Genomic DNA, 12,783 nt, shown 5'->3' on the forward strand with positions numbered 1-12,783 from the left:
CTACCTCTAACCCACATCAATGTGGCAGTGTGAAATGAAGAATAAACAAGATGCAGACACGTAAATGACTGGACGAAACAAAAACATGCACAAAAAAAAAAAGTTCTCTCATTCATTAAAATGTGCTCATGGACAAATAAATGAGAATGACAACGATCAGGTTTTTCGGTTCATTTTGTATAGCCGACTGCCACTAACAGCAGGGCGTTTCTTTCAGAACGTTCTGTTCCTGCTGCCATTGCTGTGATGTAAGGTGAAGCATGTCTCTGGATGTGTGTGTGCCTGATGTTCATCCGGACCCGTGGAGTCTCAGCGTTCAGATGCAGAAGCGGGCGGTGGAAACCTACCACACTTATCCTCGTCCGAGTTGTCCCCGCAGTCGTTGTCATAGTCACACTGCCAGCGGCCGGGAACACAGCGATTGTTTTTACAGCGGAACTGATATGGCTCACACGTCCTCTCATCTGCATATATAGCCACAAAATGAATGCTGTTTAATTCTTCAGCGGCAGCATCTAAAATAACTCAATTATACAAACTTTAACATTTTATAAGTTAAGAGATAGTTAACCCAAAAATCACAAATCTTTCATAATTTTACTCACCCTCATGTCGTTCCAAACCCATAACATTTTGGTTAATCTTCAATATTGAAATATTGAAAACATATTTTTTCTGTCCCCCCATTGAAGTCCAGCTAACCAAATCTTAGAAGATCTAAAAAGGCCATAAAAGCGCCGCTAAACAGAAACATATTCAAATCTTGTTAAGAGATATGATTGCTTTATATGATGCACAGATTTAATTTAGGCTTGTGTGTATTAATATAATGTCCGTATCAAAATAAACACACATACTACAGTACATGGAGTGAATCACATATGTGACCCTGGAGCACAAAACCAGTCTTAAGTCGCTGGTTTATATTTGTAGCAATGGCCAACAATACATTGTATGGGTCAAAATTATTTATTTTTCTTTTATGCCAAAAATCATTAGGACATTAAGTAAAGATCATGTTCCATGAAGATATTTTGTCAATGTCCTACTGTTAATATATCAAAACTTCATTTTTGATTAGTAATATGCATTGCTAAGAACTTCATTTGGACAACATTAAAGGTGATTTTCTCAATGTTTAGATTTTTTTGCACCCTCAGATTCCAGATTTTCAAATAGTTGTATCTCAGCCAAATATTGTCAGATCCTAATAAACTATACATCAATATACAATAAATCTTATTTATTCAGCTTTCAGATGATGTATAAATCTCAATTTTGAAAAATTGACCCTTAGTAAATGCAGAAGCTTGCGTGTGCATCATATGCTAGAACAAACCTCACTGGCTCTTGTGCATCACACTTGCATGTCTGAGCTCTCTGTATGTGTGTTGATCATTGTTTAGATGTAAATATACAGTGAACAGATTTAATTTACGCTTTAAAGCAATTGTATTTCTTCACAAGAATTAATCCACTTGATTTATATGAATTTGTTTGTTTTACAAACCCTTTATAGTCTTTAAGATCCTCTAAGTTCTAACTCCTCTAATTTAAAAATGTCTTAATTTGTGTTTCAAAGATGAACGAAAGTCTTATGGGTTTGGAAAGATATGAGAGTGAGTAAATGATGACAATTTTCATATCCTTTTCAAAGGAACTCGTGCTGCATCAAAACACTGTGGGAGCGCCTCTGGCTCTTGAAGCATGTGTGAAATCAGTCCATTGGAGTGGCGAGACGTCACAGGCGGGGTGATGTAGAAACCAAGACGCTTAAAAGCGCATCATGAACAAACAGCATGAGCTTCTGTGTCTTCAGCAAGCATTCTGTATATATTTGTTGGAGTTTGTTTGTCTGTGCCAGTGCACAATCAATGTCAAAACAAGTAAAATATGGTGAGCAAAGAGAATAAGGCCTAGCTCTAAATGATTGTGTGTTCCTCCCTGTCTGTGCTATATTACGGGTGGGAACAAACACGGTTCTGGTCCCGCTGCAGTCGACTCGCAAACTGATCTAGTAAGAGATGGGCTCTTCAGCCCTAACGTATCAGACTATGTAAACATCAAGGGGTTGAATGAGCAGGGCTATGGGGTGATGCCTAAGGTGGAGCAGACGCTTGTGAGCGATCGGTCCCCGATACAGCATCGTTTCTTAAGTCTCCAACATTATCCACCAAGCCGTGTAGAACAACTTTGGCTCTGGTGGGTAAGGTGGCAGGTCAAGCTAGGGGATGTCTGCAGGCATACCAGGCTGACCTGTTAAAAGAACTTGATGAGAGCGAGGGGGTAGATCCGAATGCAATCCAAGAACTGGACCAGGCCACCAATTTGTCTCTTTGTTCCACTAAGGAGACGGTCAGAGCCATCAGCCATTCTATTGAAGCCCTGGTGGCCATGGATAGGAATCTGTGAACTTGCCTGACATCAGAGAGAAGGACAAGTTCACCTTAGTCGTTGACAGGTTGCAGGAGGTTAAATAGCAGGCAGCAGCATTCAGCGCAACCTTATCTCCCCCCACTTTAAAGGTGTATGTGGTAGCCAAACTGCTCACCAAACCCCTTTGGGTGGTCATTGGAAGAAAGTCATTGGGAAGAAACCTGTTAGTGACCCGTTAGTGCACTCCACTCAAAGTATGGTGGCTTCTAAACCCTTTCTTTCAGGGGTGTCCCTGCAGGACATTTTCACATTCATCAGGTTCTCTTATTTAGACCTGGGATCTCTGCCAAGCTTTTAAATTCTCCTCTCTTAGCTTTGCTCGCCATGATTCATGCTAGACAGGTATCTGTCAGAATGGCGAAGCAGGTACTGTCTTTCCCACAGCGTTTCGAGGTCCCTTGAGAGGGAACGTCTCAGGTTATGTCTGTACCCATGGATCCCTGAAAGGGAACGAGATGCTTCTTCTCCCTGCCATACTCCATGCATCCCCGTGAGCAACTTTCTTCAACATATCAGAAGCTAATGCTGTTTGTTCCGGATGTGCTTTTAAGCTTCCTGGTTCCTACATCACCCCACCCGTGATGTCTCGCTATACCACTGGACTGATTTCACACGTTCTTCAAGACGCAATCACATAGAGGCTTTCCCACAGAGTTTCCTCTCAAGGAATCATGGTTACAGACGTAAACTGAGACATCCTTTAAATTTGAATTCAAATGTGAATTTTTAATTAATGAAACTACTCTAATATATTTCATTTGCTAGTCTTGTATATGAGCATATGAACGCACCACACTCCTCTTTGGGTTCATCTGAAGAATCGCCACAGTCATCCTCTCCGTCGCATTTCCAGCGAGCTGGGATACAGCGGCCAGAGTCTTTACAGCGGAACTCATCCACACCACACGTCATCTGAGCTACAGAAAGAGATATAAGAAAGAACTGAATTAATAATATCAATATGTGCTAATTTTGGTAGAAGCGTTCAAACAATAGTATCAGCAGATATCAAGATATTTTGAGAACATAAGCATGCCTATTTCTATCTATTAATAGGCTTGGCAATGGATAATGTACAGTGAGTTTTGATTAAAATGTTTTATAGTTTTCAATAAAAAAAAAAACTCCACTTACTGCAGTTGGCGGGTTCGTCAGATCCATCAACGCAGTCATTATCACGGTCACACACCCACACACGTGGGATGCAGCGCTTGGTTATGGTACACTGGAACTGGTTAGGTGCACACGTTACCTCCGCTACATACAAATAAACAGGTTGTACTTTAATCATATTCTCAAAAGAAAAAATAAATAAATAAATAATGTAATGTAAAGCCTGAACCAAACACACTAAACTAAAAAAAAAAAAGGTCATGATATGTATTTTAGTGTTTTACTTGTGCACAAATACATATTAGTATTCAAAAGATTTGGGTCTGCAAGATTTTTTTATATTTATAGGCTGCATTATTGTGTTTAATTCCTGTTCCTTTTAGTTTCCAGAGTGACTGATTATATTTCCATAGTTTCTGATTGTTCACACCAGTTTTTTGTGTAGCTCATTATTCCCTTTGTATATATAGCCCTTTGTTTCCTTAGTCATTTGTCTGATATTGTCTTGATGTTTTGCATTTGCTGTTGGCTTCCTCTTTTTTCTTCTAGTTCAAGTTATTAACAAGCTTCACTCCTATATCATCTTCATACCTGATTCAGCTCATTACAGAAAATAAATATTTTTTTATATATTATGAATGTATTTATTGTCACTTTTGACCAATTTAATGCATCCTTGCTGAATAAAAGTATTAATTTCTTAAAAAAGTAATAAAAAATATTTAAGAATCTTACTGACCCCAATGATCTTTCAGATAAGCAAACTCTACACGTTCATCTTCCAGATGACACTAATAGAAGGTCTGTGATGTATGTATGTATTTTTGTGTGGCTATACAACTGATCACATTAAAATCAAAGTCACAGCATGGCTTTGTGAGATTATTAAAACACAAAAGGCTATTTTGTCTTATGTTTATGTCTTATAATGAAACTCACGGCAGTCTTTCTCATCCTCTCCTTCCCCGCAGTTGTCTTGGCCGTTACAGCGGAATATTCCAGGAATACAGCGACTGGGATTGGTGCATTTAAACTGACTGGGCAAACACACGTGAATATCTGCAAATCACACATACAAACACATTAGTGGAGTAACGAAGGTGATATGGTTATTGGCGACAGCTGAGGGACAGTCATATTTTCAGTCAAAAGATGGGAAAATTGAACGTATTACTTATTAAAGCAATTATTCTCAAGTGGAAATGTGTTACTGCAATCTTACCACATATAATACAGTGTACTTAGGCACAAAGTCAAGCTCTTAAAAAACAGCAGCAATAGCAGTATTCTAAAAAAACACTATAGTGTTGAATAAATACACTACTTGTACTTAATATTAACAATATTCTGAATAATCCTATAGTTCACTAGCACAGTATTAATACTGTTTGTGCATATTCTGGAAATACTACTCTGGATATTTTACAATGACTTATACTAAAGTCTGGTAGACAAAGTACAAGTATCAAGTACTTTAGTTTAAGTGCAGGGACCCTCATAAAATATTACTCCAATAAAAGTATTCTCTAAGTACTCATTTTCAATTTTACGTGAGGAAGTACTTGATTTTTAATGTAAGGTAACGTTTAGAAAGTAGAATGTACTGTTGTTAATGTTTATTTATTTTGCAATTTTACTTATCTACGATTAGTGGATGAAGGGATTAAATTTGTATTGATCTGCAAATAAGCAAAAGTTTTATTTTATTACCAAAACATACTCTATTATGAGGTTAAATTTCAATATGCAAAAAACTTCACACAGGGCAAAATGTGTTAATATTTTAGCAAGAATGATTTGCAAATATACTAGTTATGTATCTCATTACATCATTATATGAACTGCTATAACAGACAGGACTGTGCATGGGCATTCATTTACATTATTTTAACATTATTTATAGTTAGAACAGCTGCAATTAGATCATAAATGATTCAACAGGTTCAGTGAAAAGAAGCAGCTTGTTCACGAATTAACAACGCTATCACACCTCGATTTCTTCAGTTCAAAATAACAAGGAACAATATGTTTTTATGAGTAAAGGTTTCCCAAAATAAAATACAGCTAGTTGAATGTACTTGAGTAAAAACCCATTTTGACATTTTGCGCAGATGAAAAACAGAGGTGGTGTGTGGTAATGAAACTTACCACAGTTGGCCTCGTCAGAGTTATCCTGGCAGTCGTTGTCTCCGTCACAGATGTACGCTGGGTTTGTACAGATACCAGTATCACACTGAAACTGACCTGGTCTGCATTTAAACTCAGCTGTTGAAAGACATATGCACAAATGTGCTTTTATTGCACATCTGTTAGTTATGCTACAGGGAGAAAATGTGTCTCCTACAATCCACAACATTACTCACGGCAGGTGGCAGGCTCGTCGGATCGGTCGCCGCAGTCGTCCTCGGTGTCACACTTCCACCAGAATGGGATACACTTGTCGTTCTTGCAGACAAACTGATGAGAGACGTGGAGGAGCATATTTCAAATGAGTACATGTCATTGTGAAGTCTAAGGCCATGATCTGGGTCAAGTATCATGCGCTCACCTGGCTGGCGGTGCAGTTGGACATGCACTGTTTCCCATCAGCGGCCAGGTAGAAGTTCGTGGGACAGGCACATTTATAACCTCCGCCCGGAGAGAGCAGACACAAGTTACTGCAGCCACCATTGTCTGTCTGGCACGGGTGATTTGTGACTACAGCGGGAGACAAGAGAGCGCTACATTAAACCTATAACTCCAACCATTTCAAGAGCGATACCATCAAGGCATAAAACAAGATCATCTAAGCTGGCCTCAATAAGTGAAGAGTGTCTTTGACAGTGGTGTGTGTAAAAGAGTGTCCTGACCCTCTGGTTGTCTGTAGGGGTGGTAGATGTGGATGTCCATGGGTCTGTGTAAGGTGCTGATCAGCATGGTCTTGTTGGTGCCCAGTGTTTTATGAGCTCTGTTGATAGACTTGGTCTCCCAGTCGGTCCAGTAGATGTACTCCTCAAAAAGAGTCATGGCAAATATGTGCGGGATGTCCTGAGTCAAAACTGCAGCACAAACAAAGGGATTATTTACTACACAAACATCACACAGCGACCTTGCATAATCGGAATATTCTCCTCAGAAACACATTAAAAGTTCACTGAAGCACTTTGTAGGAATTGTATAATTAATATTTTAATTCAGAATTCAGACTTTAGAATTTTTGGTAATACTTTACAATAAGGTGTCATTTGTTAACATTAGTTAATGTATTAACTAACATGAACAAACAGAGATCAATACATTTATTACACAATTTATTAATCTTTGTTAACGCTAGTTATAAAACACTTGCTTTGCTTATTTTTCAACTAGTCATATTGAAGATATGATAAAATTGGTTAAATTGCTAAAGTGTAAGTTATTTCACACTGTCCTCTTAACTACAGTCTATAGTCAGTTCTGCTGCTGTACTGAATCAAAAAAAAAAAAAAAAAAATACAGCTCTTATAACCTGTGACCCCTTCACAGAATAGCTTATATTTGTGTTTTGCTCTTCACCTATATGTCTGTTGGATCCGTCTAAGCTGGCAAACTCGATGTAGTCCTCTCGGGCGTCTGCCCAGTAGATGCGATCATTGATGAAGTCCAGAGTGAGACCGTTGGGCCAGGTTATCTTGTCCTGTATGATCACACTTCTGTTGGTGCCGTCCATCCCAATGCGGCCGATATGAGGATTATCACCCCAGTCAGACCAGTACAGGTACCTGACGAAGACAGACACTTACAATTCATGATCCTTATTAGCAGAAACAGGAAGATGGGAACAATATAATGGAAAAAGAAAGTAACTAAAGCATTTTCAATGTTTACCCATTGCGGATGTCCACAGCTATGGCTCTGGGTTCCCTTAGTCCCGTGTTGACCAGCACCGTCCTGTATGCTCCGTTCAGCTTCGACACCTCAATAGTGTCCCGCCCCTTATCACACCAATACAGGTTACCCCCGACCCAATCAACAGCCACACCATCAGGGTTGCTGAGAGACGTGCGATGGAGAACCTGCAGCAGAGTCAAACCAATGTCCAGCTTCAGATAAGATTCAGTTTTTAAATGAGAATGAGAGTCCGAACAACTGATAAAAACATCATAACAATCCACATGACTCCAGTCCATCAGTGTCTTGGGAAGTAAAATCTGTGTGATTGTAAGAAACAAAACCATTACTTGCCTTTTTAACTTTTGATTTTTACTTGTTGATTTTGGCCAAAATACAACTCAATAATGCATAGTAACGCTTCCTCCAGTGAAAAAGTCCATTTCCTGTTGTCTTTCACATCAAAAACCACACACATTTGTTTAAGACTGTTTTGGCTTGTAAACAGTGCTTGATCTGTGCAGATTTCTCTCCTGATTCGGGCGAGATTACTTTTTCACTGGAGAAAGCAATGCTATGGATAGAGGACTTTCTTGCAAACACAGCTTTTGTCTTAAGATGTTAACTGATGGACAGGAGTGGAGTGGATTATTGTGATGTTTTTATCAGCTGTTTGGACTCTCATTCTGACGGCACCCATTCACTGCAGAGCATCCACTAGTGAACAAGAGATGGAATGCTACATTTCACCATCTCTGATCCCATGAAGAAACAAACCCATCTACAGTACTTCTTGGATGGCCTGAGGGTGAGTACATTTTCAACAAAAGTTCATTTTTGGGTGAACTATACCTTTAATATTCAAAACACAATGCAGTTGCATGCAAATCACCTGAACGTCGCTGCCGTTGATGTGCATGCGTCGGATCATACTGCCTTGAGTCGTCACATCTGTCCAATAGATCATCTGCTGCCTGTAGTCGAAGTCCAACGCAACAGCATTGTTCAGACCCTGGGAATGAAGAGCATTCATGAGGAAGCAGGCAAACCACTGGAACGAAATGTTCCGGCAGAGAGTTTGAAAAACTAGTGTCAAATCATACCTGCTTTATAAGTGTGTAGTTTGAGCCGTCCAAGTTGAGCTTTCTCAGGTAATACCGGTTAGCAAAGATGAGGAACGGCTCCTCGTCTTTACAATGTGAAGTGAGAGGAAATGAAGACCAATGACAGTAAAAAAGAAACGACAGAAAAGGACACTTATTTAAAAAGTGAACTATTTGTAACTCAAATCCGATAATGATTGATCTTCATTGCAAAAGGCAAATCCAGTGCTGAATTCTTTTGGAAAGTGCACTTTTCGTATTTTCACAAGCGGCCCTCAAGCCAAGTATCTAGTTTAACCGTCCTACAATGCAACACATCTGTAAGAGTAATGGACAGATTGGTCGTCGGACTCGTACCGGAGGTGGACTTGCAGACGGTGGGGTCGGAGGGGCTGAGCTGGAAGCCGTCCACACACACACAGCGGAAGCTGCCATGTGTGTTGATGCAGTGCTGTGTGCAGGGATACGTGGTGGAGCACTCATCCACATCTACACACGTCTTCCCATCATCCTTCAGTCTAAAGCCAGGGTGGCATCTGCACTGGAGAGAGGAACACACAAGAACTGTAAGCATCAGATTGTGCCAGTGTGAGGGATATTTGTTCATTTTATGATCGCAGTGCGATTGCATTAATATGAAGAAACCAAAAAAGGCTCAAAAGCATGCTTTTTTTTTTTTACTTCATACACTCTTTTTTGCTGATTTATAAATTTATGTGTTTCTGTGTTTGCACTGTTATAGGGTAGGATGTGCTATTACACATCTTCTAAGAGAGTACTGAATCTCGGAATCAAAATACGGCAAAGAAGAAGCAGAAACAAATGATTGCGCATGTAAGCAAATGCATATGTGAAATAGCACAATCATCAAACATTAAACAGCATATAAATCAAAACTGCCTTATGTTACCAAATGAAATGTCAACTCAAGAAGTGGTTTAGGACTGTGAAGTCTTGGGAAGTCATCTACTCCTTCTGTTTTAATCATCAATCTGAATCCAATCTGGACGTAGTCTTTCTCAGTTTTTTTTTTTTTTTCAAAATGTTGTTTTTTAATGAAACTTCCTTTTTTTCTCTCTCTGTCCTGGGGGCCATTATTGTTTTGTGAAAATGATCAAAAATGCTAGTGATGGCTTTTCTTTTTTTTTTTTTTTAAATGCAGGTGGTGAAAGAGTTAAATTAACAGAAATGCTAATTAAGAGAAAAAATATTGGCAGTGCAATGGGCAAATTTACTAAATGATGAGTTGTGAAAGTAAAGAACAATTAATTAAATAAAAGTACGCTGTAAAACAAAAAGTTCCACACTAGCATGATCTACAAATCTTTACCTTGAATCCGATCTTCAGGTCCTCACACTGCTGAGAGCAGCCGCTCAGTTTACTGTTCAGGCATTCATTAATGAAGCAGTTCAGCTCATCCGTACCGTCGCCACAGTCATCATTGTGATTGCACAGTAACGTCTCACTTATGCATTTACCGTTCCCACACGCATATGACGTGTCATTACATTTCTTTTCTGCTTGAAAGAAAAAGTGAGAGAACCGTTAAATGCATGCACAGATTCGACTGGCCCTGCAGGTTTCTACTGTAACCAAAGCCTTTTCAAAGATACTCAGTCTGATTTAGTATATTTTATTAGTTTGTCTGCATTGTTCTGTGACTCAGCACTAATTTAGCCCCATCCCAAATGCTTTCAGTCCTCCTTCACACTTTGGTAGCATGAAGCCACAAAGACTGTTGAACAGACGGTGAGCTTTGTCATTTGGAACGGGGCCAGAGATATCTTGCCGGATTAGCATTTAGTTCATACCAGGCCCGTTGCAGTGAGGATTTTTGGGAGCTTCGTCTGAGTGATCGTGACAGTCGAACTCTCCGTCACACTCCCAGGATTTCTGGATCAGACAGCGGCCGTTATCACAGCGGAACTCATTGGCCTTGCATGCAGGATACTCTGCAAAGTCAAATACAGACCCATGATCACAGATAATACAGTGAAGTCGAATTTATTAAAAACATGCACTTACGTATGTAGTTATGGGTACCAAAATAGTACAATAGCTTCCCTGATGTTTTATTTTCTCTTACACCTTGCTCGCCTTGGCTAGCAGGTATGCATTAAAACCATTAAGTGCACAACTAGCCGTGGATTATGCCTTGCTTCTTTCAGTTTAGTTTTAACAATATTGTGGTTACACTGCAAAATAACTTTAGACATGGCAACGGATATTAACAAAATCAGTGTTATTTTAATATCATATACTATATATACTATCCTCTGCACAATTCTGACTTGTGTTGCAATCTGGAATCAAACCACGCCATGCTGGTTCATCTGGCCAGAGGAGAACTGACCCCCCCGACTGAGCCTGGTTTATCCCAAAGTTTTTTTTTCTCCATTCTGTCACTGATGGAGTTTTGGTTCCTTGCCGCTGTCGCCTCTGGCTTGCTTAGTTGGGGACATTTACTTTCTGGCAATATTGTCGACTTGATTGCACAGATACTATTTGAAGAGAACTGAGCTGGACGATGACATCACTGAACTGACTTTAACTGAAAATCAAGTGTTTACTATCTTCCTCTTGCAATATCGTCACACTATTTTCCTGTTTAATACTGAAAAACTACAATTGATGCAATCTGGATTGTATAAAGCACTATACTGTATAAATAAAGGTGACGTGACTTGATTTTGTTAATGTTGTGAATTTTGAAGATTTTTATTTTTATATTTTCTGTTTCTACTGGAATTTTAGTTAAAGTTTTAGTAATTTTGTGTCACTTTTATTATTTTTTATTTTATTATTTTTAATATGTCTTTTTAGTATGGTAGTTATACATTTTTCTTTATTACTTTTTGATATTTTAGTACTTTGACTTAAAATAAAAGGTGCACTAAGCAATTTTTGAAAAACGCTTTTGACCGCAGTGTCAGACCGTGTCCCAAAACACACTTGTAGCCAATCAGCAGTAAGGGGCGTGTCTTGTAATGATAGAGAGAAGAGAGCGCTCAATTTGAGTGCACAGACGGATATTAGCAGATTATAGATAGAGATAAATGGAATATAAAGAGGAAAACATCAGAGGAGCAAAACATTAAAAGAAAGGGTTACGATCAGGGATAGGACCCGCTTAAATATCAGAGCAGATTTCCAGCGGTGGAGAGAACTCAAGGCTCGAAGCAGACACAGAGGTTGCGTTGTTTTTCTTCTTGATAGGTGAGTAACGTTGGTTTTGCTTTGCTTCACACAACTTATATGTGTTGGCTTTTGTTTGAATATGCTTGTGTGTCATCTTCGCTTGTTTCCGTGATCGTCGTTATGCCAGGGTTGTGTACGTACATGTGGGGCGGAGATATCAAAATAGGGGTGAGGTCCTGTTGGGGTATGGGCGTGTTTGTTTTGGTGCTTTTGAATATCAAATATATTAAATATATTTTCAGTGTTTCCCATACATATTTAGTATATTAAAGGCCACCCAAATATATTTGGTGACATATTTTTGTTGTGGCAAATTCTTTAAATAAGACAACATACTTACAGGCTGTGAGTCAGAAGCACCAGACTGTACTTGCAAAGTTGGAATTGCCCCACTTTATAGAAACAGCGTTTGTGCAAGCCAGCATTGTAGGCTACTCTTCCAGATTCAGGAAATAGTCCTCCGTAAAATGTGCTGCACACACTCTAATATTTATGTTAAACTGTTCTGGAACAGTTTTGTAAATACAACTTAACCACTGATTTCTAGTTGTGTCCTCTTTTGGAAGCCCAAACAAAGTAGTTTCACAATGAAACAGCGTCTCCAGGACATGTCGCCGGCGGCAGCAACAATACTACAGCGAGAAATAGTAACAAATAGTATTAATGGGTCGTGTTTACTATTTATACTTGTTTTATGTATGGCAACAGAAAATATAATGTGAACACCTTTATTGGGCATTCACTTGTATTACAGTATGTGACAGTTCATAGAGTAGAACAGATCTGAAGTGCCAAAACTCGTCTGAACACAAACTTGACGCAATGACCTCATAAATATGCAAACTAATATGTGACGTCACCTGCCGCCACAAGTCTCACAAAATCCTGTGGGAAACACTGCATTTCAAATATCAAAAATTTCATATTTCAAATATCGTTTGGCAAAAATCGCTTTGTGTACCTTTAAATAAAAAAGAGAAATGCTGCTTTGGCAACGAGCTGAAATAAAATAGTTTTCAGTTAATGTTTATTTTATTTAAAATAATTTAATTGATTAATTGAGTTAGTTTTTATTTTTAATGG

The 12,783-nt window shown here is 38.9% G+C and overlaps 1 protein-coding gene across 9 annotated transcripts in view; it reads right to left on the bottom strand.

The window, feature by feature from the left end:
- Positions 1-12,783, bottom strand: part of lrp1aa (low density lipoprotein receptor-related protein 1Aa) — a 181,307-nt gene that overhangs the window by 26,607 nt on the left and 141,917 nt on the right. For 5 of the 9 annotated variants that reach the window (XM_058790825.1, XM_058790830.1, XM_058790827.1 and 2 more), the window contains exons 54-68: positions 10,314-10,454; positions 9,832-10,022; positions 8,859-9,042; positions 8,502-8,587; positions 8,291-8,410; positions 7,396-7,583; positions 7,084-7,289; positions 6,399-6,587; positions 6,098-6,246; positions 5,913-6,006; positions 5,698-5,814; positions 4,489-4,608; positions 3,571-3,693; positions 3,228-3,353; positions 348-464 (exon numbers count right to left, since the gene is read on the bottom strand). In XM_058790825.1, coding sequence (XP_058646808.1) covers positions 348-464; positions 3,228-3,353; positions 3,571-3,693; positions 4,489-4,608; positions 5,698-5,814; positions 5,913-6,006; positions 6,098-6,246; positions 6,399-6,587; positions 7,084-7,289; positions 7,396-7,583; positions 8,291-8,410; positions 8,502-8,587; positions 8,859-9,042; positions 9,832-10,022; positions 10,314-10,454 — 2,151 coding nt within the window. The remainder of the gene's footprint in view (positions 1-347; positions 465-3,227; positions 3,354-3,570; positions 3,694-4,488; positions 4,609-5,697; positions 5,815-5,912; positions 6,007-6,097; positions 6,247-6,398; positions 6,588-7,083; positions 7,290-7,395; positions 7,584-8,290; positions 8,411-8,501; positions 8,588-8,858; positions 9,043-9,831; positions 10,023-10,313; positions 10,455-12,783) is intronic. The other 4 variants (XM_058790831.1, XM_058790826.1, XM_058790829.1 and 1 more) reach the window with 1 other exon arrangement.

Source organism: Onychostoma macrolepis, chromosome 11 (assembly GCF_012432095.1).
Source record: "Onychostoma macrolepis isolate SWU-2019 chromosome 11, ASM1243209v1, whole genome shotgun sequence".
Classification (NCBI taxonomy): Eukaryota; Metazoa; Chordata; class Actinopteri; order Cypriniformes; family Cyprinidae; genus Onychostoma; species Onychostoma macrolepis.